This window comes from Hyalella azteca, unplaced genomic scaffold (genome assembly GCF_000764305.2).
Source record: "Hyalella azteca isolate HAZT.00-mixed unplaced genomic scaffold, Hazt_2.0.2 contig2563, whole genome shotgun sequence".
In the NCBI taxonomy this organism is placed as follows: domain Eukaryota; kingdom Metazoa; phylum Arthropoda; class Malacostraca; order Amphipoda; family Hyalellidae; genus Hyalella; species Hyalella azteca.
Genome location: NW_025932833.1, coordinates 86,720 through 114,366, shown reverse-complemented (window position 1 = coordinate 114,366; position 27,647 = coordinate 86,720). Strand labels below are relative to the sequence as shown.

At 38.1% G+C, this 27,647-nt stretch overlaps 1 protein-coding gene across 1 annotated transcript in view; it reads right to left on the bottom strand.

Annotated features, from left to right (window-relative positions):
• Positions 1-10,333: 10,333 nt before the first annotated feature.
• The window catches only part of LOC108679779 (protein male abnormal 3-like), a 38,721-nt gene continuing 21,407 nt past the window's right edge, over positions 10,334-27,647 (bottom strand). The window contains exons 2-6 of the mRNA XM_018168507.2: positions 17,293-17,436; positions 16,243-16,393; positions 15,648-15,806; positions 14,697-14,760; positions 10,334-10,987 (exon numbers count right to left, since the gene is read on the bottom strand). Coding sequence (XP_018023996.1) covers positions 10,896-10,987; positions 14,697-14,760; positions 15,648-15,806; positions 16,243-16,393; positions 17,293-17,399 — 573 coding nt within the window. The 5' untranslated portion in view covers positions 17,400-17,436 and the 3' untranslated portion in view covers positions 10,334-10,895. The remainder of the gene's footprint in view (positions 10,988-14,696; positions 14,761-15,647; positions 15,807-16,242; positions 16,394-17,292; positions 17,437-27,647) is intronic.

Genomic DNA, 27,647 nt, shown 5'->3' with positions numbered 1-27,647 from the left:
ACTAAGTTATTTCTTTTGAAACTTTCCATCGAATCCCTGAAATTAATGAACTGTTCAAACATCTTCAAGCCACAACCACCTATAGTAAGAAATTGCCAACTCTCGTACCACGCATTGCCTCCTTTACTTGCTGCCCATGGTGACGAGCATGCGTGCCTATAAATTTAGATTAATTCAGATTTGAACCGGCAGCCGAAGCAGTAGCGTACCTCCTATGCCTGCCTGCGACCTGATCGCTGGCCATGTAGCTTCGTAAACTTCAGGCTTCAAACGCAATTAGATTTCGCATAAATTCTGTTATCTAAAGTATTAAATTCGGGTTAGATTGGTAATGGCTGTGGTCTCTGTTGACGGCATCTATGACTATAAAACGAACCAGGTTATCCGAACTCAGCGGAACAGATTTAATAATGCCGAGTGGCCAGTTATTCCTCCAACACTTTTTATCCTTCAACAAAAAAACCTCGTTTAAATTTAAAGTGGCCTTCGCTGACGCCGTATCCGATGTTCTTGCAGGTTCTGAATGTAGTGGCCTGCCAGCGTCTCCGGAAATGGTCCGATAAATATTGGACTCTACGCCAACGAGAATTTCTGTGGGTCATTGCAGCTTTCGTATTGAATTTATCTATCTGGGGTGGATTCGGGTCGTCTTTCAGAGTAAGAAGCATGGCTGGAGTAATGGGTAGCGGACCCTGTGGGTCACACGACAACTCCCACATAGGAGTGTTTTTAACGAACGCAGTCGATTGTTGGAGTAGAAAATTCATCGCGACTTAGTCTTTTTGCCAAGTTGAAGAATTGTTGCATCCAATACCCTTCTTATCGCGCCTATCTTTCTCTCCAAAACGCCCCCGAAGTGACTGGCGTTTGGGCAATTTAAATGTCACTCCATGCAGGTCTCTGTAACAGTGTTCGGTTTGAATTTAGTTGAGAGAAATTGAAGATTCGGATTGGTTGCGGGAGCCAACTAAATTTGTACTATTGCTGTACCTGTGTTTGCACGTTCCCCTGATTGCAATGAAGCGCCATAATGAGTGTTTGAGGCTGTAAGTACGAAGATGGACGGCTCGTGAAGATGGACACAACATGAGTAGTGTCTATACTTTTTTCGTTGCGCTATTGCGTCGCGCGTTAGCGCTATCCAAGATGAGAAACAGGCCGAAGACGTCCAGCTGTATTCTAGACGAGTCTGTGGAAGGTTTGCCATAAGATGTTCTTGCGGTCGAGATTTGAGCGTTCTACACGTCACGTTCTGATTGATGACGCATCTGGTCAATTTTCAGGTGTATTGTCGACGTGGAAGCCTCTTTCCTGGGGGGCGCCTAACGTAAGGTGCCTTCCTTGGTGCTGAACTAATTTGTGTGCATGCATGTCTGATGATCAAGATATATATTCGATTAGTTACTGGCAAGATTACGGGAAATTTGTAATCGATTGGAATTTCCAATCTTAAAACGGCCACCGACCTTATAATTTACGTCGTTACAATTTATAAACGTCGGAAATTTCCAATAGCATAGCTATGTCTAGTCCAGTGGTTACCAAAGTGGGCGGCGAAAAGGATAAAAAAATAAAAAAAATGATAGGGGGGAAAATTCCGAAATTCTAACGCTTGTTTGACGATTTGTACACAACTCGTGCAGCACACGACTCCCAGCAATGGGGTTTTCCACCTAAATTTGCTTTGTAACCTCTCTTGGGTTTATTTACACGTCCGACAAATTTACGGCATGACTCGCGGCCGGTCTCCTGGCCAATTTCCAAATACTACGATCATGGAATATCTCCCAAACTAATGAACGTAATTTGATGAAATTTGATACACGTATTCATTATAACTTACGGTGATGTTAAGCTCGTGAATTTTTTTTTTTAATTTTACCTTCATTCCTGAGTTATAGGGCGATACGGGCCGAAATTCGCAGTGATCAAGGAATTTCTTCCAAACTACTGAACAGATTTGAACGAAATTTTGATCACACATTCCTAACTACCGAACGGCGATGTTTATCTCGTGAAAATTTTTCGATTTTGCCTTCGTGCGCGAGTTTTTTTCCATTTCACCTTCATTCGTGATTCGTGATTACACCTTCATTCATTCACTGCCACTCGAGGCAGTAATGTAGGAGAGATTTCTCGATTTCTTCGAAAATTTCTTCGCCTGTTGTACCATGCATGTCGTGCACAGTGGCCAGCTCTTCAATCAAATCGAAATCTTTGCTGACCCCATGAACAAACAGCAACTGCGAGGTAGAAGTGACATCAGTTGATTCATCAAGCGCGAGGGAAAAGTACTTGCATTATCTGGCCTCTTCTTCGAGTTGAGACACTATATTTATTCCAATATATTCAACTCGACAGGCAACTGTATTTGCCGAAGGGCTTATAGTTTTAGACAAGTCTACTTTTTCCGGACAGAGTTCGTTGGCTGCTTCAATGATGCACAATTCAATTAACTCACCATCGGCAAAGGGCTTTCCTCGCTTTGCCAAAAGATGTGACACACGGAAACTTGCTCTTGTTGCAGCTTCGTTCTCGACGTTCTTTTTTCGAACAAAAATTGTTGCGCTGCCAAGTTGTGCCTCGGAGCTTTCAGCATGCCTGTAAGAAGCTTTCCTTTGAGTTGCGAATAGTTTGATGAGTGTTTTGTATCATAATGTCTCCGAATGTTGCACTCTTTCAGCTCTGCAATACTATCGTTGCATATTAATCATAATGCTATGTTGCCAATTCATCAGACTCGATAAAAAAGTAGTATGCACCCCTCTTTTCCTTGAATTCACGGCATTCAGTGTCCACATTTCTCTTCTTACCTGGTCCCGACATCATCACCTGAAACACTTCCAAACTTGGGTTCACACTGGCAAGCAGACCAGGACGATAATGTTCTCCTCAATCAAAGGGTCTTGGGTGGTTCGTGGCAACATTTGTGAATAATTTATCAAATTTTAGAGACAACAGTCACGCATTTTTACTGTTTTTTAGTTCATGCTTAACCAGAAATAAACGCCACGCTCGATTTTTGTACACATTATGTTGAAATGCGAGATATCATCGGCGGGCCGGATGGAACCTAGCCGAGGGCCGGAGCCGGCCCGCGGGCCGTAGTTTGGAGACCCCTGAGCTAGAGGGTATCTTTCGTTGATCTACTTTCAAATCAGAAATACCGTCCTTTATCTTGCACTACGAGCTAGAGTACAAATAGAAAGCTTTCGTTTTTTCCATTTTAGGCATTAAATTTTTCAAAGGTTTTAATTGCGTTGCGACAGCTTTCTTTAGCTTGATTTCGAGCTTCTGCGTATAGGTTACAATCAGCATCGCTTCGCGTCTGTAAATGATACTGTTAGGCTTCCCTCTTGGTTTTCAGCTTTGCTAGAACTATACTATACTAGAACTTCGTGATCTTTCTACTTCCAAGACTCATTTGGAACAGGATATTACGAATTACTCTATCAACCCGGTCCTATTAAGTATCAACCTGGTCCATCAAATGCCACTGTGGGCAAGAAAGCATGTCCAGTGGAAGTTCTAATACAAAGCATTGGCCCACTGTGTTCAAGATTCACACCAGACACCAAAGATTTCAGCCTGCTCTACGCCAAGCTTTGAAGAGTAAGCAAAGTCTTCTGGCTGCATATCAAAGAATTATTGTCCAGCATTTGTACGAGGCAGTGACTTGTTTTACAACGTAAGTAACTTTATGAATTAATAAAATATTTATTTTGTGAACACCTTCAAGTAACACATATGAAAGATTTGCTGCAGGAAACTACAGTATAATTAGTTTTATTCTTTTTAAGATGAATTTTTTGTTCATCGCAGCGATATGTTGGAACACATTATTACAATTTTTTGTCTAAATAATTCTGGTGTAACGCAGGAGCTGGCAATTCTTTTGCCTTCTATATAGGGTTCGCCATATTTATGGCAACGTATGTTTTCTATTTCTCAATGAAACGAACAGGTGAATTGATTTTTAGTTGGGAGATAATAGCCAAGAACTAACTACCTATACATTTCTCTAACATGTTTATTCAATATGACCACCCTTATTTTTAAGACGCCTCCAACCTACGCTGGAAAGCTTCACAGGAGACTGGCAGCATTTCTTGAGGGATCAAGTCCCATTCTTGTTTCAATTTAGACTTCAAATTATCCAAAGAATCATGAGGTGTTCGGCAGACCCTACACTTTAAAATAGCCCATACTAAATAGTCGAAAAGATTCAAATGATCGAGGGCCATTCATTTTTGCTAATTAACACTGGGAAGAACATATGCTCCTGCATAGCTTCGTCTAGTCTGTTTTTGAAGATGTTCATACTCGGAGCGACAACGATGCTATCAGGGAGGCTGTTCCACATGTCGGTGACTCGAAGCGAGAACCTTGGCAATGGACTGTCTCACGGATTTGCTGAAGTGAGTTGTATTGCATCATTAATTATAAGCTTGCCTACCGTTTGATTTCATTTTGAAGAGACTAGTCTGTCTTTTGGATCTACAGTGAATGTGTATGCATGCAATTGTCTGGATGCTTGGTGCATTTTGATTGAATTTCTTGATCGTGCAGCAGTGCTATAGAAATTATTTGCTAAAACCGCATTGGTTGAATTAATTTTGGTTGAAGTTTCGTCCACTATTCAATAATGATTTATTTAGCTGAAACTTTATTTTACTAAACTATTCGAACTTTTCAGACTTACCGGAAGTACAAACTTTCACATAAGTTTTGAAACATGAGAAGAACGGTGGATAACAATCTCCCTAAGTTTGAGTGCATGAAGTATAAAATCAAAATGTTAAAAACAAATAAGACTGAATTAACACCGAAAATGATACATCCCTTGCTTTTGGATGTGTGAGTAATAAAGATTGTCTCACACAATCGGACAAATAAAGAGAATAGAGTCAGCTGATATTTATTCAGATTAATTTAACGTGCAACTGGCGTTGATCGGGCCAGTTGTATGAGGAGCCGAATTTGATAATTCATATGCTGTAGTATAGAAATCTTTGAAGAACGGGCGGTTCAATGAAGTAATTCCGTTTGCAGCAGCAAAAAAGTTCCTTAATGGTGTTGCCCCGACGAGTCCCAGATACTGAAATGAAAATTAAACTACTTACTAAACAATTAATTGATCAGAAACTAGCTATGTAGCAGACAATTCCAAATTATGAATCAACCAATAATCAACTAATAACTAAATTGACAAACCTAAGATTTTGGTGCATCTTAGTACTTAATGCAGTTTGTAAGAGGCAAATTAGAAATATAGACGAAATCAGTTAAAGGGAGGTACTCCAAACGGAAAAATAGAAAAGGACAGTTTGAGATTTTGACGTTGGAAAATTTAAGATTAAGATGGTGAATCGTGGGTCACAGCACAGGAAACTAGTTCCTCTGCCAATATCAGAGACCACGTAGCTAATTAGAAATTTGAGATAATAATTGAATATTGATTTGTCTAGAGTACCACAGAAAAAAATTGTACATAGAGCGTAAATAATTAATATGAAAAAAAGCAACATTGCATTTGTTGCTGCATTGCAACATTGCAGCAACAAAAAAATAGTGCAACAGTAACCAAACAGACAATAAGAATAGCAGTAGCTCCTGTTGCGCTGCTGGCTGAAGTGAATATTGTCCAGAATTGAATAATTGAGAACTTGCTGCGTTTGAAACAAGCCACGATACGAGATCGGACGTCTGAACGGTATGGATGCTTAGAAAGGAGTCACTAACCTAGCGGATACTGCTCCCAACTACGTAACTAAATTGAATACAACAAAACTGTGAATGCAACATGAACAGAAAACGACATATAGACAACAAATTTACAAACGACTACAAAAATTATTAATGGTGGGAAAAATTTCCCACAGATGTGCCAACTTCCTTGATGCTCGTGAATAGCCTGAAGGACGCCAGCATCGCAGCTCACATTGAATATATGAAGATGAAGTGCAAAAATAAGATTCCCAACCACCTTGCTATCAATACTTCTCTTCAGTGCACGTTCCCAGATCGGCGGCGGTACATCATCAGCGAAGTTCCGTCTCTGAAAGACATGAAGAAGCAGCACCCGTGCTTGTCCGACCCTCATCAGGTGAATTAATTTGAATCAGAATGTTTTCCCTGTTTTGCGCAGTCATTTTGTTTGCAGTTGTGTGACTTCATAAGCAATAAGGTTTGCTTGAAAATATATCATAAATTGTTCGAAAATTCGGTAATCTGTAAAATGCTGCATAACTTCAATTCAACAATGAACATATTATGATTGTTTTCGTTGTATGTTTAATTCAGCGTGACTCTTTCATTTGAGCCTTTGGCTAGATGCAATTTCAGTGGCTCTTGGAGTTTTCAGTTTCATTTATTGCATGGAACAGTGGTATTTGCAAGCCGTTTCTATTATCAGAAGTCCCTAATGCACTTATAAAATCCTTCTTGTGCAGTTGGTTCAAGAATTCAAACGAAGAACCAAGCAGACTTTTTGGGCGTGATGACCGTGTCGTTGAAGAAGTGCGCTAACTCCATCATACAGTTAACTGCCGTTGATGGGACTCGTATGGAAGGAGATGGTATTTCATGAAATCGTATTTCACAATTAATTACTAGAAGTGCAATTGAAAGATTCCTTACAGGCCTAAAATCAGGGTTGGAGCAGGTTTCTGCCCAGATAGCCGTCCTTTACTCACATGGACCGGGTATTTGAAATGAAAAGTTTTGTTCATAAATCCACAAATTAAAAAATGTTCATCAACTAACATCCTCCTAGCTTCTCAACAGATACTACATATAATGTTATCAGGAGAAGCAAATGTTTTTGTGCCCTAATCATTTTCTCTAATGTACGATGTGCGTTTCTGTGCACGTCTTGTATGAATAGTAATCAAGTAAGACCCAAGGGTTGGTCCAGTTGAGGCGATGATTCGAGGATAGTGAATTGATAGCGTAACGATTATATGAATTTTATTAGGATCAAATTTCAGTTCAGTCTATAGTGATACACGGCAATAAGTTGGAGCTTATACATTGATGTCTTCGGCGTCCCATTGAAGTAAGAATAAATTTAGAGGATATACGCTTGTCAATCTCTACTCTGTTAGAGGGGAACATGAGCAATGGGCTATACCAACGGTCCTCGCCCAAAACTGCAGTTAATCGCACGAGACAGAGCTTTTATAGCTTCGCCATTTGACGTCACAATGGACGTAACTTGATAAACAGGGAAGGATAACACAAGGATATATTTATGAACATATCGCATTGAAGAAGACTATCTTTCAACAAAAAAGTTATAAATGAAGAATTATCTAAAGACGAATGGTATTATACATCGTCTCCTTGCACATTCCTCCCTACGGGAAGTTATTGGGATCGTTCTCAATCTTTATTACAAAAGCAAAACGAAAAAGTTAACGCTCTCGAATTTAGTGCTATTCAAAATAAACGTAATGACAAGTTGACGCAATACGTAGCATGTCAATGAACTATGCATGCATGTAGCATGAGTTACTATTGGATAAAACAATTAGACAGTTCGGAGAAAATTATGTGAACATAACAAGGGTCAAAGATCCGTAGGTTCTTAAATCTAAAGAAACGAGAACGTTATAAGGTTATACCAAAGATTATAGGTAAGCAAAAACGTTAAAGCGTTATAGCAAGCAAGAACTTTAGCAAGCGTTAGAACGCTAAACCAAAGATTATAGGCAAGCAAAAACGTTAAAGCGTTATAGCAAGCAAGAACTTTAGCAAGCGTTAGAACGTTAAACCAACGATCATAGGCAAGCATGAATATCAAAGTTTATAGGCAAGTAGTGTAGATATAGTTCTACTCGCGAATAAAAAAATAATATTCCTGTCTCATCATAGTCAGAAATCTTAAAAGTAACAAAGTTCAGATTCATGGTAACGACCTCCCTACCGCGGGGAAATTGGTCCCTCAATTTGACACGAACGACTTGTATACTGAGTCTGACAACAACAGCTTACATAGCAGGCAAAGAAGTCATAATCTAAGAACGTACAATAAACAAAAAGAATTCAACTGGTAAAAAATGTATCAAACAAGAATGAAGCGCCGATCACTAAATTCTTATAGAGACATTCGACGACGTTAATCAAATCGTTATGAATGCGCTAAAAAAATCTTTGCTCTCTAGATAAACACAGCAACACACTCGAAAGTACTAACAAAGTAGAAGATTAAGCTAACTTAGATAGGAATTAATACAGAGGATAATAATCTAGAGAATTAACGGTGAACAGTAAACGTGGAAACATTAAAGAGTCGTTGCGCATGAATAGATACTAGGCAAAATCAAAACATTCTTAATTCATTTATTCATATACATTAGTTTATCAAAGTCTGAGTCAACATAAGGCTAAGTCGTTTGCTAAAATGAAACAGGTCTCTGATCAACGACTGCTACTCCATCAGTCTCTTGACGGCGTGATCAGTAGGTCAGATAACTATAGGTCAGTAGGTTAAACTGCACTGAGGGTTGAACTGAACTTCCTCGTTGAACCTCCTCGAAAGTCAAATAAGATGAATTCTGACCTAAATTGGTTTTGACGAGATTTAGATAAAAATTTTCTAAATGGATGTGGTCAATTATCTCGGCAGTCCGCATAGAAACTTTTCAATGAGTGCAGCAGGAAAAAATCTTGATGCCATCGTAAGACGGAGGAGATTTTGGTGAAGATGGCCGTCACATTTCCGTTGTGTAAATTTATTGGCATCACGGGATCTGTGCTTGCCGTCTCCTTTATATACGCAGATGAGAAGAGCATTAAAAAGCTGTTGCAAGCTTTGACGTCAACGTTGTCACGTGGCAAGCGTCGAGTAAGTCACTGACTCGCCTTGAAGCTGGCGTCGTAATGCCAAGGTAGAGACAGCATGACGCTGGCCTTCGTGACCAAGTTCTCGCTCGGAAATGCACGGGCATTAGATATTTATAATATAAAAGAGAGAAACTGTAATGTGATATCGAATAAAAAAACGAGATCCTAAAATGAAAGAGTATCGTTTCTTTGTATGTACGCTAACGTTACTGAAACTCGTTAGCTCATAAGTTCAGTTGACTTTACGTTGAGTTGTTTAATACAATCTTGACCATTGGAACAGTGAGATGGGGAACAAAGTCGTTAAAAATGCATTACATAATAAAAATGAAATTGAAATTTCGCGTAAATCAAAAGTATACATCGGAAATATAACATAAGTAAGCTAAACCGAGGAAAAGTTAAATCATAGCTTACATCGATAGCTAATAAGCATATCGGAAAATCCTAGAAATTATTACAATTGCTATAATTCAAGATAATCTCTCTAAATCATTATAATTTTCACTTTCAATCTCTATAAATCACACGCGCTAGAAATCATGGCTGAACTCATCATAAAATGACATGTTAGTGAAGCGACTTAGGAATATCGTCGAATTTTAAATACGTCGAAGTGCTTCTCGTAACGTATTGAGTAACATTTGAAGCCATTGAAGATTTGCTTAAAGAGGAAATTACCCAAAATTATCGTTGACGCCTGTACGTATAAATATTTCAGTGCGAATAGTTTTATAAGGCGCACATTAATACAGTATTGTTGGTTAATAGGTGCATTTTTAGTTTAAGGGGAGCGTCTGGGTCATATACAACTTTTTTTTATTTACGGATGGATCATTTTGAAACTTGGTACACAAATGTTAAACAGAAATGAATAATTTTTTTTTCGTGCAAATTATTCGAAAAATCATTCGTTTAACGTGCTACAACATCGAGAGACATATCATTCGATTCGTAAAGACAATATCTAGCGATCGACTGATCATTTTTTTTATGATGCTTTTTTTCTGATTTATTCATTTTTCTCTTCACCTCCCTCGTTTTTTCAATATATGATCCAAACTAAAACGAAATCAGGAATGTCATCGGTGGATCGCTAGATATTTTTTTACGAATCGAATGGCATATCTCTCAATGATGTAGCTTGAAAATCATAGGAGGAGATAGATGTTCAAGATGGTGGATTTTGCAAATGGTAATTATTCGAGGGAGCCAAAAAAGTAAAATTTATTGAAAAAAAGAAGAATATGCCACAAAAGTTGCTTGATATTGTAGCCCAAGCTTTCCCATTGCCAATTATTTGCATTTAGGGTACCAGCACGCGTCTTATTCTTGTCCAGTTTAACTTGAATAATAAAATTATTGCATGTGCATCCATGATATTAGCTTTGTTGAACGCGTCTTGTCTGTAGCTTTCAAAGGAGTGCGAACACTTTGCAATTAACGAAAATAATGTTCTATAAATACCGATTAAATTAAAAAAATCTTTGTACATATTAATAAAAAATGTTCATTTATATATTTTTGAAATTTCTTTTCGCAAAAACTAAAACACGCACGTACATGCGGTTTGCTGCGTTAAATGCGCCTTTTCTGCAGCTACAAAATGAGCGAAGAAAAAAAGCCAAATTTATCGATTTTTCCCCAGACTCTCCCCTTAAGATTAGTGCTCACTGACACGAGACAAATGTCTGTGGTAATTTTAGACACGATTACGTCACTCAAAGTAATAAATTTTTCGAGCACACTCGTTAATTTAGCTTGGCGTTTCAACCCCAACGAAAGTTCGTGGATGCCCTGGAGGGACATTTGAATAATTTTACTGAGTCGTATTTCGGTCGACATAATAGCACCAATCTATCCTGCCATGGATTAAGTAATTAACACAATATTATTTAACTCACCACACCATTAATTACAGTGATCAAGTTTATCATTGTCGTTAGACAGAATTTTTGGCGTGTATCTTCAATTTTGACGAACATCGATCCCTCTACAATTTGTAATGGTTGTAGTTGCTCGACGACCAGACGATTGTAAGTAATGGATCAGTGGCTGCCGCACAGCTTGCCGCAGAGCTTGTCGCACAGCCTATACCATTTTGGTTGAGAAGTACCAAGGCTCCTAGCTGCCGTTGTCTCTGAAAAATACCACATCAATAAATACAACTATATAAATCGCAGCACCATACTCTGTCATAATAATAACACCTTAAATAATAAATCAAACTAGTGCTACGGAGATTGCGTTGCAACATGAAACGTTATAGAGAACAAAATTCACAACAAAATTAGAACGACGATAGACTACAATCTTGTCTATTGTTTCTCTAAACATAGTCTCGACTTATAAGGCGACGCGACGTCAGCAGTAAAATGCGACGTCATGTCAGCAAAAAATTAAATTATTATATTTGGAGAAAATACTCGCGCGTACCAGTCGGAAAATATGTGACTATACAACAATAAAATATATCAATAAACCTATTGGTCATCATTAGCGGAAATTCATCAAGAGAAAAATGGATCACGTTTTCACGCGTAAAATTTCAACGGATCAAAAAAATTAGAAGGTTGGTATCGGATTCAGAATTTGTATTTAAAAGCATTCAATTTGCATTTTAGTCTGTTGCATCCATGAATAATACGTGACATCGTCTATCGCCATTTGTTACGAGAATTGAAGCTATATATGTGCTATTATTTAATTTTCCGTAAGGTAAAACGGTAAGTACCATTAGCAATTGCATAGCATTGAATTGTTAATACTACAGGAGAATCTGCGGGTAGAACGAACTTGCGTTGTGTATGCACTCTAAGCGTCTGAGATGCAGCTGGGATTGGCCTTGAGCTTCCCTTCTTTTTCTGTTGTTCTACTCTCGTTTCTTTATGGCTCTTTCTTTTTTCTGTTGTTCTACTCTCGTTTCTTTATGGTTCTTTCTTTTTTCTGTTGTTCTACTCTCGTTCGTATGGCGGCACGGCACTTGCATTGCAGCGTGCGTCTATGTTTCATTATACCGCTCGTTGGTGCATCGTGCGTAAATGCAACAATATTCGTGCTGAAGTCAATTATGTCTTTAGACCTAGTTAACAGGTCGGATCCTAATAGGATGATCGTGCAGGGAAAACTTGTAACGTCTTCTTCTAGTAGCGCTTGCAGTTAAATCATTGAGTTATTCTATTTATCCTCAATAAGACATAGAACTCATAAGGAATATCGCTTGTTAATTATATGTATCACCAGAACTAAATAGCAGATAATGCTGGTGTGGCATTCCGAATCGTAGCATTTGTGCTTATGACGAAGGAAAAACCATATACGTGCTGGCTGGATGAGATATTTCATAAAAAATTTTGATATTGCAACAAGGGAATGCCGTTGCTGCAGAAAATGCTACGTCAATAAAAAAATAAGCTTGGCGGCATCGATTTAGTAAGCATCAGCACTTCTGTCAGTTCGACTGCGTTCTTTATCAATGAGGAAATATCTAAGGTCGAATGATATTGAACATTGTCTCCTTACACTAATAATTCTCAACAATATTACAGGACAGTAGAAACTTTCTTAATTTGTGTCATGTATTAACTGCTTTCTTCACGGTGTCGTGTATTTACCCTAATATGTTGTTCTAATAATTAAGAATTGACTGCAGAGCTTTTATTCGTGCGTGGAACGGCGCCTGCGAGAGAAGGCAGTCAAAAATGTTTGTGTAAAGCTTCTATGGCAAGAGTGGCCATAAGGTGCTTATACACGGGGCGATGCCTATACACGAGGAGAGTGTAGCCTTACTCTCCTACTCTTGCCTTACAGGAGAGTGTAAGGTGTGGGCATGGTGGAGGCAAGCGAGAGCTCCAAAGCTGTGCGCGCTACAGTGGGCAAGAGATAAAGCGACACAGCTATGCTCAGTACGAGGGCCGAGCCGCTACTGGGGCAGTGGGCACTCTAAAATGACTAAATTGTCTAGAAACAACTTGAGCTGCTCTGGGTGTAATGCAACAGCTAATCGCTTCTGAATCGTGTATAAGCACCTGTAAGGTGCATATACACGAGACGAATAATTGCGTCGACTAGTCGACGCAACTAAAATTTGTGATGATTGACGTCTTCGGAGGCATTGCACCCAGAGCAGCTCAAGTTGTTTATAGACAGACTAGTCACTACTCACTGCCCGTCACTGCTCACTGGTGTGCTCAGTAGCGGCTCGGCCTTCGTACTGAGTATGGATGCGTCGCGCTCTCTCTTGCACACTGTAGCGCGCACATCTTTGGAGCTCTCGCTTGCTCCACCATGCACACACCTTAAGCGGCCTCTAGACGCACAATATTATTGCGCAATATTTAGGTTTGCACAATATTATTGACCGTCTAGGGGCGATATTGACGGGCTGCGCAATATATTGCGTGATTTTCAGAATCTTGTAAATATATTGCGCAAACTGGAAGATATTGTGCCGTGTAGGGGCTATATTGCGTAATGTTTTGTCAGTGTGTCCCCAGTGGTCGTATGGAGCAGTTCTACGCTTATCTACGCGTCATTTTAGCAACGTGGTTTACATCATGGCAGATGTTAAGAAAGCTGATGAAGAATTTATGCTGGAATTCATCGAGGTATATCGGGGTCTCCCAGCTCTATGCCATGAAACCTGGCCTTCATTGTTGAAGAAATTCGAATAGTTATCTCTAACTAATTTAGCTTTGTTAGTTGCGTTTCTGGATGTGATGTTTGACGGGAGTGGTGTTATCTCATTGACAACTTCCCTCCACGATCCACTCGTGACTATTCCCGCCTGCAAGTCCTCACAGTCCACAAGATAAGATTCGTTGTGACATAGGCTCGGGATTGGCGTTTTCGCAAGAAATTATGCAAATAGCAACATGCCAAGGTTACTTTTCCAGCCTTTTCTGGAGAAAGTGCTATCGGCTTTTGTAAAACACCGAATCGGCTTACCAATATTCCGAATGTATTTTCGACTACACGACTTTCTGCCAAAAAACGAAGGGCAAAATTTTCTGGCTGTTTGGCTGTTGAGCAGGCTCTGGAATTTTCCATGTATTGTCAGCCGCCAGCGCCGCCCGAATTTCGTGTTACTGATTACACCACCGTCTGATATTCGCCCATTCACTCCAACATCAACAATCAGGAACTCGTAGTTTGCATTGGCCACTGCCATCATCACAATGCTGAAAATTTTTTTATAGTTAGTCCCAAACAATTAGAAAAATTCCATTGATCGTTAAAGTCTTGAGCAATTTGTTTCCATTCATGGTTTGTAGATGGTACCTGAAACACGAACAAATAACTTATTAAAAACTGCTTTTCGTGGGTGAACTTCTCTCTGTTGATAAACCACTGTTTCGACAGTTTTCTACCTTTTTGCGAGCCTCTCTTACTTTTTTACGACTTGCTGACACAGCAATTATTACGCAGCACAAGTCATTATCGCTCAATATGTTGGCTACGTGAGTCTGGCTGGCACTGTTTGCGCAGTACGGTTGCACGTCTGGGGGCGTAATTGCACAATATATTGCGCAACCCATCAATATGGTCCCTACATGCTCAGTAATATTGCGCAATAATAGTAATATTGAGCGTCTAGGAGCTACCGTCAATATATTGTGCAAACCATATTGCGCAATAATATTGAGCGTCTAGAAGGCCCTTTACTCGACAACTCCCAACGTCGCACAGGCGCTAGCGCACTGTACTGAAAACATTCTCCTCGTGTACAGGCTCTCAGCCTGCAAAACTGTACTCGACTCAACTATCGCCCCGTGTATAAGTACCTTTAGCCTCAGCAATAGATTGTTCAATGCTCTTCTCGTCGCAGATGTCCCTTTCCATGACCTCACCTCCATCGTTCTGAGATCCTCCGTGGCCATTACTGTCTTCGTCGTCATCTGTTTCCTTTGAGATCTGTAGACGAAACGACTCTTGTGAAATGCAAGGAAGGGGTGAAGTTAAGCAATTGTGTGCGATTGTGGCTGAAAATAATACACTTCAGAAAGATAATCGCTAACTTGTAGAATAAATGCACTTGATTGGAGAAATATAAGAGAAGTACAAGGTGATATACATATAATATACAGTACATATAACCTGTGTATACATATAACCTTGTAGAAATACAAGGTTACATGTAAATAAAAATGGCACAAATGAAACTTGAATAGTAAAGCCGCATTACTGTTATTCGATTGTGACCTTGGAAATGAAGGATTGAACTATCACTATAAGTTTAGTAAAACGCTGTTCACTGTACACGCACCATCAAGCGTATTAACTAGATTTTCTAGATTGCGGTGCATATTAATACAGGGTGAACCAGAAATAACTGACCCTTTTAATTTGTTAATAAATAAAAAACTAAGAACGTTATGAAGTTGAAACTTGTTTTTTTTAAAAGAAGAACATTTTTATGGTAATATTGTATCCTAGTTTTTAGGATACAATAACTAACTAGGATACAATATTACATACAATATTTTAACTAATACATGTTATTAATACATAATAAATATTTTAACTAATACAATAATAAAATATTGTAATAGGATACAATATTTTAACTAGGATACAATATTACCATAAAAATGTTCTTCTTTTAAATAAAACAAGTTTCAACTTCATAACGTTCTTAGTTTTTTATTTATTAACAAATTAAAAGGGTCAATTAATTCTGGTACACCCTGTACATTGCAATTCTGACACGACACTAATTAATAATCAAATCCTTGTGTACGAAAAGGTTCATATTAAAATGAACAGGCTATCACGTTCAGATTAAAGTGCCAAAATCTTACCTCGGAGGTCACCTTCTCCCGTCGCACTCTCATCTGAAGCTTCATGACAAGCCGACACTTGTCGGTCAGGAGACATAATGCACAGTTGCAATCTGCGAACTCGCATTTCAGGCCATGTTTTTTGGAGAACTTCTCGTGGTTACGGCATTTTGCACACAACTGAAAATCATATTGTTACATTGATAAACTGCAATCACTTAACCTGATAGAAATGATGATAACTGGGCAATTTTTCAAAATTTTTGTTCGACTAGGCATAAACAAACTTAGTTCACTGTGAATATAACAAATATTTTTCGGATATTCTAGCTCGCTCTGACTTTCTTACATTACACTGGCGAAATATTGTTATTCCGTTAGATTGTTTAATATATTTTTACATTGTTTCTTCTGCTCCAGCCCACAGATATTTTGAATTTTCGAATTTAATTATTTTGTATTGAAATAACTTGTACTACATCAATTCACCAGGACCTGTCTGCTGGTGAGCTTATCTTGGCCATCTCTCGCTCCTGGTGGCGCCATAATTTTGAATTTTCGAATTTAATTATTTTTTTAAATAACATATACATCAATTCACCAGGACCAGTCATACCTGCCTGCTGGTGAGCTTATTCTTGGCCATCTCAAGCTCCTGGTGGCGCCACCGCGCCTGTTGGAGGCGAAAAGTCACCTGCGCCTTCGCCGTGAGCTGGCACAGCATGCAGGGGCAGTCTTTGTACTCGCATACGTGCCCCTTCTTCACCCTGAATACGTTAATAGTTAATTACTTTACGTTAAATTATTATATTATTCAAAATTGTACACTTAGACACAACTAAAAAGGCTTGACTGAATAGTGGCAATACCGTCATTTTATAAACTGGCTCAAAAAATTGGTTCAAATTTTAGCTACAACTACGGAAGTCTAAATTAACTATCTTTATCAGACTTGTAATAAGCTCATGCAATTGTTTGTTAGAATCTGGTTCTTTTGCATCCAGGCTCAAATATAGTCGGACGTAAAATCAATAAAAGCGTAGATAGAAATAACACAGGGTATAAATTTGAAAACAAGTACTGGTCGACAAAGTTATTCGGATACCATAATTTAAAACCACCCTGCGACTGAAAATCACTTTGCAAAATACTTCTACAAACCTTCATGAAGCCGTGATTACTATAAAGAAATAGGTAGACAAATTAAAGTGAATTAAATTTAGTTTCAGTATTTCGTTATAAATTTGAAAACGAAATAAGCGAAGAAAAACACAAATGAAGAACCATTGCAGAGCGTTTTAAGTAATAAAGATTCCGGTTAGTGTTACGCACTTTTTTATTGCAAAATTAAAATGCCTTTTTAATTTAATTAAAATGCCATCAAATCATAACAATGACGTATACATAGAGAGGTTATTGAGAAACATGGAATACTATAAAACATATTACAAAACCGCCAAAAAGTATTAAGTAAAATTTTAGTGATAAGTACATGTCAGAATAATCAAAAATTCCTGTTTGTAGTCATTGTTTCATGCGTATTCAAAATATCTAGGCAGGATTCTCAGCCTATCAACTATTCTAATTTTGCAAGAAGCAAGCGCCCACATGATATCGCAATCAATCACTAAATGTCGCAGCATCTCCTGATTACGCTAGCACGCACCTATTGATGCCATGATTATTGCAGAAGGGGCAGTGTTGCTTTCGTTTCGTGGTAGGTTGCTCCCCAGAGGCTGCTGAGTCCCAGAGGTCGCTGAGATACGCTCCCATTATTTCCCCCGCTTCGCTGTCTCGGCACGCAGACGTTCTGAACAAGGGACATCAGGTATGATTCTTCAACATATTTAAATATTTATTCTTAGCAAAATGTCATCAAGTCCAGACGATTAAACATTGTCATGGATACCGAAAGAACTATTCTTGCACATCGAGGCGCAGTATAGTATAATTCTTCAAATCTATGAATCCTAATATATCTGTTCTTCAAAACTGTAGCCAAATTCTACATTAGAATTCGACTTTTATCAGTGGAAGGTCTTGAAAAATCGTTCCGCAGTGACTATAAAATTGTGGTTTTTATCATTCTACCAAATTGTATCAAATGGAACATTACTTTATTTAATTAGAGAGAGCATGCGAAAATACGAAAGGGAGAATAAGGAAGATCAATAAACGCACCACATGTCAAGGAAAATAAAACGAGTTGTCTGGCAAACACGAATAAACGCATTTCATGTTTAATTTATTGAACAGATGCCAAAAATTATAGCCTGATATTTTTAAATCGCTACCATTCATATATGATGAGCATAGAGTCGTCCATCAGTCGTAGTAGTTGTAGTTAGAGTCGTCCATCACGCACCAAAATGCATTGGTGACAAACATAAAACTCCCCGGGAACTTGAGTAGAAGAAAAGCACAATTGAAGCAGTATATGTATTATTATTATGAGACGGTAACCGTCATCTGTGCTATTTAATATTTATGATATAAATTTCATGAGGTAAATTCGAAGATGCTTAATAGGCTCACGCGTATGGCACGATTGAGACTCGTATAAATTTGTTCACAGTAAATGAGTTAATTCTGACATCAATTTACAGATCACAGGGGTTTGAAATTTACAGAAAATAAGGCATCTCAAGATACAGGAAAGTAGTTCACTCAATTATGTCTGAAATGAATAATCAAATTAATCTTTTGAACATGTTATGAATAAGATTTAGGATTGTGGTAGCTGAACATGGCTGCAATTACTACAGTATATGAGACAAAGTGTTACGTAATATAACGCAACTTCAGAAAAATTAGAGTTATCAGACCATTCTAAGTTATTCCTAATGAAGATCATATTGGATTTCATTGAACGGTAGAGTTGCCTGATGTTGCTTCTGATGATTTTACCGACGTCACTGGCCCTCTAGACACGCAGGAAAGCTCGACGTGCTGCCAGAGAGTGACATGAGGATTTGAACGACTTCTAAAAAGTGATCCGTGAGGCAAAATAATATCAGCTTGATTTGTCCATTACAACATATATCTTTCATTGAAGATTTCAGATAACAGTCTGAAAAACTTAGCGAAAGTAGGTTAATTAAACTTCAGTTCAGTATGTTCAATTATTTACAATATTTCTTGCACACAGTTAATTAATATCAAAACCTCCAGTAAATCTCTCCAGTAAATCCTGCAGGCAGGGATTTTGCTTTAAGTCGATTAACCTCGAAGTATATTTCTGGTACTGTTGTAATTAGTTCCTGCTACATGTCTGACATTGTTACTTGTACTGCCACTGTGGATTTGCATTCGTAGTCCTCAGAATGGTGATTGTATGAAGCAATATCAGTAAATGAAAATGCATCTGATTTAAAACTAACAGAAGAGTTTTTATCGATTTCATTATAAAGATGGCCATCGGTGGCTCATCGGTGCGCCGCCGGTGCCAGTTATTGGTGGAAGCAAAGTTTGAGCGCAAACGTGACCACATGCAGGCATGTTATAGGTGTGGGATAGGTGGTGCACGCCACCCTTAATTCACTGTATAAATCATAAGCACTGTATATTCACTGTATAAATCATTCACTGTATAAATCATAGTTGCTCCACCTATGGCGTCCGCCGATAACGATCTTAAAAACATGGGTGTTCCAGTCATAAATTTTGTTTGGGTGTGTAGTAGCCTCTTGAAGCGCTAAAATAATTGATAACACAGACTAAGTGCTCCATAAGATTTATATAAAATGCATTAATGAAAGCTACTTAGGGATCTCCAGAGCCTCTGATATTCCGTTTGGATGTTGTTGAAGAATTCAGAGCAGCACAAAATATAGACCAGTTAAGAAATATCTAAAATACTGAAATGTAGCTTGCAATTTAATATTATAAGTCAGTGAAAAAGTCTCATTCAGTGCAAATTTTCATCGCCCGAAAATCATCCTTCCCGCATGGGACGGGAGGCTCTTTAAATGACCACGGCAACAAAAAAATGAAGCGTTAACATCTCGTAGAGACGAGGTATTCACAGGAAAATAGAAAATAAAACGAGGAACCGCAAATACCACGTCGCTAACACGAGACATCATCCAGTCATCCACCCTCACGCGAGTGTCAGAGAAGAGTGTAAGGTATTCGTCTACGTTGAACTGAACCCAACACCTGAGACCTGCAGGCAAGTGGCGCCAGTTTTGTGCTGGGAGGCTCATAAACAAAGCCTCTGACATCAGGAAATACCATATTACTACACTATATACCATAACACCTCAGGCGTTCAGTAGCTATGCAACAGAAGAGCAGTAGCTATGATACAAGATTGAAATAATAATTATTCAAGATGAGTTGCAAGTAAAAGTAATTTTTGCATCTCTAGCTCACGATGAACTTGAAATGTTTTTCGGAACAGTGTTGTCAGACGGCTATAATTAACTTTTATAAAACAAACAGTAAACACGCACCATGCCAAGGACAAAGCATTTATGAAAAAATATATAATAATAAGCATGAACTTTGTTTCAATTACTCTATCTCCCGGGTTTTCAAGTGCTCTACATATGCACGAGAGATTTTACTGTGAAGTATAATTAAGTAAAAAATTTCTCCTAATTAGAATACTCTAAAACACTACCATAAGTCATATAGAATAAACGAACAAATTCGAAGCGAAGAAATTATTAAGGGATAAAAATTTGCAATACTCGGAAAAATGTGACGTTGAATCCAACATCAAACACTTTATTTTCCAGGAACACGAAAGCACAACGCATCCACTCTCTACGTCGAAACATACGATGAAAATCATGCGGCAGATGTAAGTGAAGAAAAACACAAATGAAGAACCATTGCAGAGCGTTTTAGGTAATAAAGATTTCGGTTGATGTTACGCACTTTTTAACACGTTTTTCTTAGCTTAGCTTCGCGTTTGTTTGTTTGTTTGTTTGTTTATTTGTTTGTTTGTTTGTTGTTAACATTGACAACGAAAATTAGCCCACTTCTGATTGTTCTAGAGATCTGAAATTCGGCATGCAGGCTATTTTAGCCTAACAATTTCAGATACAATCATAAAAACTAGCAATTAGAGACCTAAATTGGTTTAATTGAGTAAAGTATATATATAGTATATACATATAGTATGCCGTGCGGGCGCTCACGTTATAGACGAGCAGGCGCTGACGCTGCGTATCATCGATACGTGCGTCAAGTCATACTTAATCAAGTCTTAATCGATTTTCTTGTGGACTAAAAAGTAGAAAATAAAATACTTAAAAAAACTTTTTAAAAAAACCACGTTTTTAATGTAAATGAAGAAAAACACAAATGAAGAACCATTGCAGAGCGTTTTAAGTAATAAAGATTTCGGTTGATGTTACGCACTTTTTTATTGCAAAGTCAGAATGCCTTCTCAATTTAAATAATGGAAGAAATCAACGTACCACAATAATTTTGTTTTGAATTTTTAATGTAGTAAAATTCAGGATTAGGAATCGTGCATGGTATGAGTTATGGGACTGATTAAATAGATAACGATAAATGTAGTCGTTACAATATAAACAAAAAATATTACCCGCAAGCTTTTCAAGAAATTTGTAACATAAAATTTTAGCAGAATCTTTTTGGGTTTTGGTGGTAAATTAGTCTTAGGTAGACTTGGTAACAAAATTGAGGCAGGAACTGATAAATCAAGGATTGTCATTCGAGATATTACATTACATTATGATTATTACAAAGCATTCAATAGTATGTGCTCTCTTACTTCAAAAATCATAATTTAAATCAATTGTTTTAGTTTTGTTATAAAACTGTTGAGAAAACAAGCGGTCACTTCTGAGCGGCAGGCACGAGAGAAGAGGAGAGAGAGTCACAACACAATACAACCATGGCGCTCGGCGAGCAACTTGAGCCAAGTGTTGAAGACCCACGCTAAGATCAGGCTATGGCTGGCGGCAGCGATATGCATATGCAGTGGAGAACAGTACTGTTTACTGAGCGCGCAGCAATAGGCATGCCTGACTGTACGTACTAAAGTCTGGCAGTCATCTGGGCTGACTGTACAGCCTGTATTCACTAGTGTCTGGCATATTGAGAGAAAAACGCGCAGCCAGTTGTTCTCGAACATCATGCGGCCACCAGCAATAAGCAAGGACTCTTGTGTCCATTTTAGCTGTTAAAAATAGCCAGCAAGATGAAAGCTGAATTTAGCTTCTTCGTAAAGTGTAGAGAATATACGGAAAGAAAAATTTTCATTTCAAGAAATTATATCAGACGCACTCATCTGCATTAAGTAAACTTCTGCTTCAATACAGCTGCATTTTACAGGTGGGAAAGAAGTACAGAGGGTGAAAAAAGTATCCGACACAGGAAAAACTTTGTTTAATTAAAGCTTATTCAACGAAATAAAATAATCGAACACGATTCTCAAGTAAATTTACATGGGAAATACAAATATCATAGTAAAACAACAATATCATTAAATGTTGACTTGGTGATTGTAAATGTTCGAAAAGAATCCAATAGGAAACAAATTTACTCAAAACCTTGTCATGTGACTTTTAGCAGCCAAAACTTCTTCAAACCGATTAGAACACTTCTTCACAAGATTAACACATACTGTATGCTAGTAGGAATTTTAGCCCCCCTCTCTGCATATTACATTCAATTAGATAAGATTTCTTGGATCTCTCTCCTGTACCCTCAATTTCAAATCCCGCCACAGATTTTCATTTGGATTGAGCTAGGTTAGGTTATTTGCTTACAATAACTCAATGTCCCTCTCCTGAAACCATGCAAGAATTGCCCAAGCCGTGTGCTTTGGGTCATTGTCATGTTGGAATATCCAACCTCGAGGAAGGCTCAATTTTTCGTCAAACTTCACGAGACATCTCTCATGAATGTCCAGATACATTTCGAAGTTCATGCATCCTTCCTTTTATGATTTCCAATTCCCCAGGGCCTGCAGAAGAGAAACAACCCCAAAGCATTATGCTGCCACCTCCAAACTTCACTGTTGTGAGGTATTCTTCGGGTGAAACGCAGAATTATTCTGTCTCCAAACACGACTGACACAGTTCCGACCAAACAACTCAATTTTAGTCTCAGCTGACCATAATATTTTATCCTAGAAGTTTGAAGATTTTTAGGCTTTAAGGTTCTTCAAGCGTTTAGGAACTCATCGCTCAAACGCACTGACAACTTTCACTTTAATTTCAAGCGACAATTCAGCACAATTTACTTACTGGGTCTCAATTACCCACGATTTGCGGAAAATTAATTTATGAAATGGAAAGCGATTCTCATGCAATCAACAAAATTGCACTCTGCATTGAATGCTTCGTGATTTATACGATGATATATATGAGAATTGAAAACTACATATAGCACTGAGTAACAGTAATTATCAGTTTTTATTCTCGTACTGAGATTATATTATATTATATTATGAGATTAGCGGTGAATTCGATGGTCAATGGAGGTGTTTTGGAAATATTATGGAGACAAAAGGTAAATTCGATATTCCAAAGCACGATCTTATTCTCACGCGATATATTGTTGTATTGTTTTACATACACACATAGATTAAGATCAGCTTTAAACTTTGTAAAACCTCAGTATTAATCTCATGAAAAATGAAGCAGCGTTTACAAACTATTACTGCCAATAGTTAGATGAGTACTGATCATGAGTAGCCCCTCTACCTGTACAGACTGTGACACACGCTACAAATGCATACATTATCATTTATCATAAATCGAACAAAATAATTAGTGATCGAAATCAAAGTTTAGAGTTCTAGAAATAAGATTCATGAATACAAGTCGTCAATATGATACAATACGTCATTAGGATATAATACATTAACAATAGGATACGTTAATGGAACCAATTTAGAAGTACGACTAGATTTCTTGGAGAACGACCGGCCGGTCACATCAAGCATCGGTAAAGAGGCGTTGTTGTCTTGTTGTTGTCCGTCCCGCAGACTGAGAGGCGAATGTGATCCCTTCGAAAACCAAGACAAAAAGATGCATCGCCCTCTATAAGTCATGTTTACTTAGGGCGCGGCATCCAGCCGAGAAGCAGACGTCGAATATTATTTTGATGGTCAGGGTAGTTTTTCTGGGTGAAAGAAAGCGTCAAAAGAAAACATCTTATCTTATACTGCAATTGAATACGATGAAAAATGTGCTGATCAATCATCCACGATGGTTCGGATCATCCACACGTACCGTCGCTTGAATTCGCAGTGAGTAAAGAAGTCATTAATTCTCCAAATCACTGGTAAGACGAAGTATTTTATGTAATTATTATAGACACTGCTTGGTAATTTGTGGTATTGATGCTTATGAAAATTACGATAAATTTTTAGCTCAACCAACATTTTGCCTATAAGTATTCAATAAATCAATAGGTGAGAAACCTGTTGGTCAATGAAAGTAATGAGCTTCTAGATGAATGAGCCAATTAAATAACATGGATTGTACTTGAATGCCGATTGTACTTTTAAATGGATTAATAAATTATCAGATCACGAATCAGGTCAAGGAAATGAAACCCAATTGCACATCTGGTGGGTGCAAATTTATTAATCAGCTGTCTCATATCTCGTCTACGATAGATTTAGAAAGTACCTCAACTAATTATAACGAGTGTAGTAAAATTGCAAGATCATTGATTTTTGGCATAAGCTATATCGTTGTAGATGAACGAATATTCTAATCTTATAAAATTATCACTGTGATTATCAGTGTACTGGAAAGATTGCAGGTTGGGTGCCATATAAAAATGATGTTCGCACTATTACCAGCCATATCATTAGAAATGACAAGTGTGACATATATTGGAGCAGCTTGGTTCAAGACTCATGATGAAATTATTGAACTGGGATGCTACATTGCATTTAAATTTACACACTGTTGATATCCTGACACGCGATAAGTTAAAATAACAATCAATTTACCTGGCATACTAAAGAGACTAAATTTCTCTGAAAAATATTGAGTGGATATATTTTCAGAATTCTAGGAATTCAAACTCATTTAACCGATGACAAAATCAATATAATCCCATGACCGAGTGGTACAACAACAGAATTTGAACAATTAATCTCACAGGTAATAATAATTATATAATTTGTAAAATAATAATGTTTGATAAAGTTGCGCAAGCCGGATCCTTCCACACAGGAGAAAATTCGGCACAACTCTTGAGATTGCACCTACGACAATGACGTATTAGTGCGTATAAAATTTCAGAGACACAGAGACGAATTGGAAACGATTTCACGAACCCTACTTCCCGCAAAGAGGAAATCCACTACGATTGCAGGGTTCGTACTTCGTACCTACCACTATAACTAATTGGGACACAATTCATTTGACCTATTCCTCCTACAATGACGAATTCCGAAACAACTTCAGCAACCGTACTTTCCACAGAGCGGAATTTTGATGTAATTCCTTAGACCACACCTGCAACAATGACGAATTAGTTTGCTATTCCAGAGACCGCATATCACACAAATTCTGATTCGATTTAAAAGACTAAACCACCAACTACAAGACGACTTTGGACAAAATTCTTGAGACTGTATATTACTCACTCTAAGACGAGTTAAGACATAATTTCAAAGACAGTTCCCCCTCCGGGGTGTTTAATTCTGGGAACGGAGGTTCATTTATTCAATATTAATCCAGCTGGGGCTCCTTGCTCGATTCAAAAATATCTGCTGAAACATCGAGAAAATGCCCTATTTCAGGCATTCAATAAGAAATATATATTTGTTCTAACATTTATTATTCCTTGGAGATACCATCCTGTCTCGCTAAAACAAATCTGACGACGGTCCACCGAGTATCAAGATAACTTGCTAGCATGTATATTGAAGAGATTTTAACAGAAAAATCCACAAATAAATACTTTATTTTAATGTAAATTTTTTTACGTTTTCAGTGCGTTTTGTGCAATTAAATGGAGAGTAAAATTACATCAGCGAAATTGGCGTTTATATTCGATATTACTATTTAACCTCTTAATAAATCTACAAACCAACCTTATCATGAACTGACGATGTCATTTAAAATCAGTATTGATTCAATATAATAAAATTCACTTTCAATGGTAAGATTGTGATTCACTCACAGAATTCAATCACGAAATGACGATTCTAACACAATAATAAAAGCTGTGCGTCACACACTGACTAAGATTTATCTTCGTCAGTGTCCTTCGTCAAATCTTAAGTCCTATGAGTTGCGCGCCAAACATTGATGATGTCGAAACAATCCCGTAAGATGTGCATGTGATTTAATCAATATCTTAATTGAGTTACGTGAATCTAGAGGAATTGTATCAAGTTCATCATCGTGTACCTACAAATCTAATATGACGCACAACGTTCAACTAATCCTCAAAATCTGTTTCTTAAATCTTAACCTTATGCCTGTGCACATACGACGCGTAGAAAATATCGCATATAACAAAGACCTTATCATTCATTGAAGGCGCTATACGGCTCCCCTATCAGCCTTGCTCTTCGTACCAGTACGCGTTTGGTACGCAGCAAAAAAAATAATAATCCATTAACAGGCCCCAGGTCACTGAACCATCATTGTCAACACAACCAAGCATCGACCGGCATCATCATCAGCAGTTTATTGGAGAATAAGTTAACGGAATGCCGGTATGTCACACAGATGATATCAAAGTGTTATATGTCAATTCTTTCAAAGTTTAAAAGCACGCGCAACTTGCTCAGGATTTCATATATGGAAATGTGGTACTGAGCGTTTGATGTAAATTTGCACTTTCCCAATTTTGTTTAGATTTACAATAAATAATTTAATACCAAGAAATACCTCTTTGATGTTGATCTAATTCGACGTATGCGCGCCAAGCTAGATATAAAATTTTTTGCCCTTGACAACTGCCCGTAAAAGATCTCTAACCAGCTGCATAGTAACCATAAATTTCCTTGAGCGCTTCTTCGAGGGTGGGCACATGCACTCCCTTTCATCTAAAAAATGAATGAAAGCCAAATAGTGAGCTACTGGAGACAAAAAGAAATTAAACCAATGGACATCAGTTTATATTCCCGGTGCTGGAAGATTTTCTACTCAGAAGAAATATTACTGAAGTGTTGGGGCACGGTATTCAATTATGCAACTTTTGCATTTCAGTGGCAGGAAATTCAGGTTTCATAAGCGACAATTGTTGGAAGCTGCGTAATGGATTTCGGGTCCGCGTTCAAGTCGTGGACGACTGAACGTTTCCACGTGATTCACTGCACGGGACGATAAAAGCTGGGGAAGAGGCCTCCCTACCTCGATTTTGAGGGTTACAGGAGGTGGAGAAGGAGCTACAATGCGAGGCAGCAACAACGGCTCAATCGACGCCCAGGACATTTGACTGAAGTGTTAGAATAATGCATGAGAAATCCCTCGTAAATTAGCGAAATGCGCAGTTCTCGCTATATTGTGGAGGCGTTACTTATAGCGATGGTCCCTCGACGACTCATGCTGTGCCATGGGTCGAATTTGAAACAAGAACCAACACCAGGGGCCACGGCTATAAACTAAAAAAACAGCGTTGGAACACATCCATGCGACAACATTTCTTCTCGCTTCCAGTCACCGACATGTGGAACAGCCTCCCTGATAGCATCGTTGACGCTCCGAGTATGAACATCTTCAAAAACAGACTAGACGAAGCTATGCAGGAGCATATGTTCAGTCTTAAAATGCCTAGCAAATTACGTACCAGGCAATAAGTCCAGCAGCTATCTCAATCAATCGTCAGCTATGGAAAGATCGGGTTCCAAAGGCCGGATCCCTTGTGAATCAAGTCACGAAAAGTTCAAGAGTCGGCAACAGGCCATGGGCCTATTTCTTCAATGCCGACACTTCTATTCTATTGTATTTTATTCTATGGGAAGTCTATTAGATTCTCAAATATTAATTGTTTGTATACGATGGATATGATGAATACAACTCAGTATGAGAGTTTTAAAAGCTTTGCAAGAAGATGAGCTGC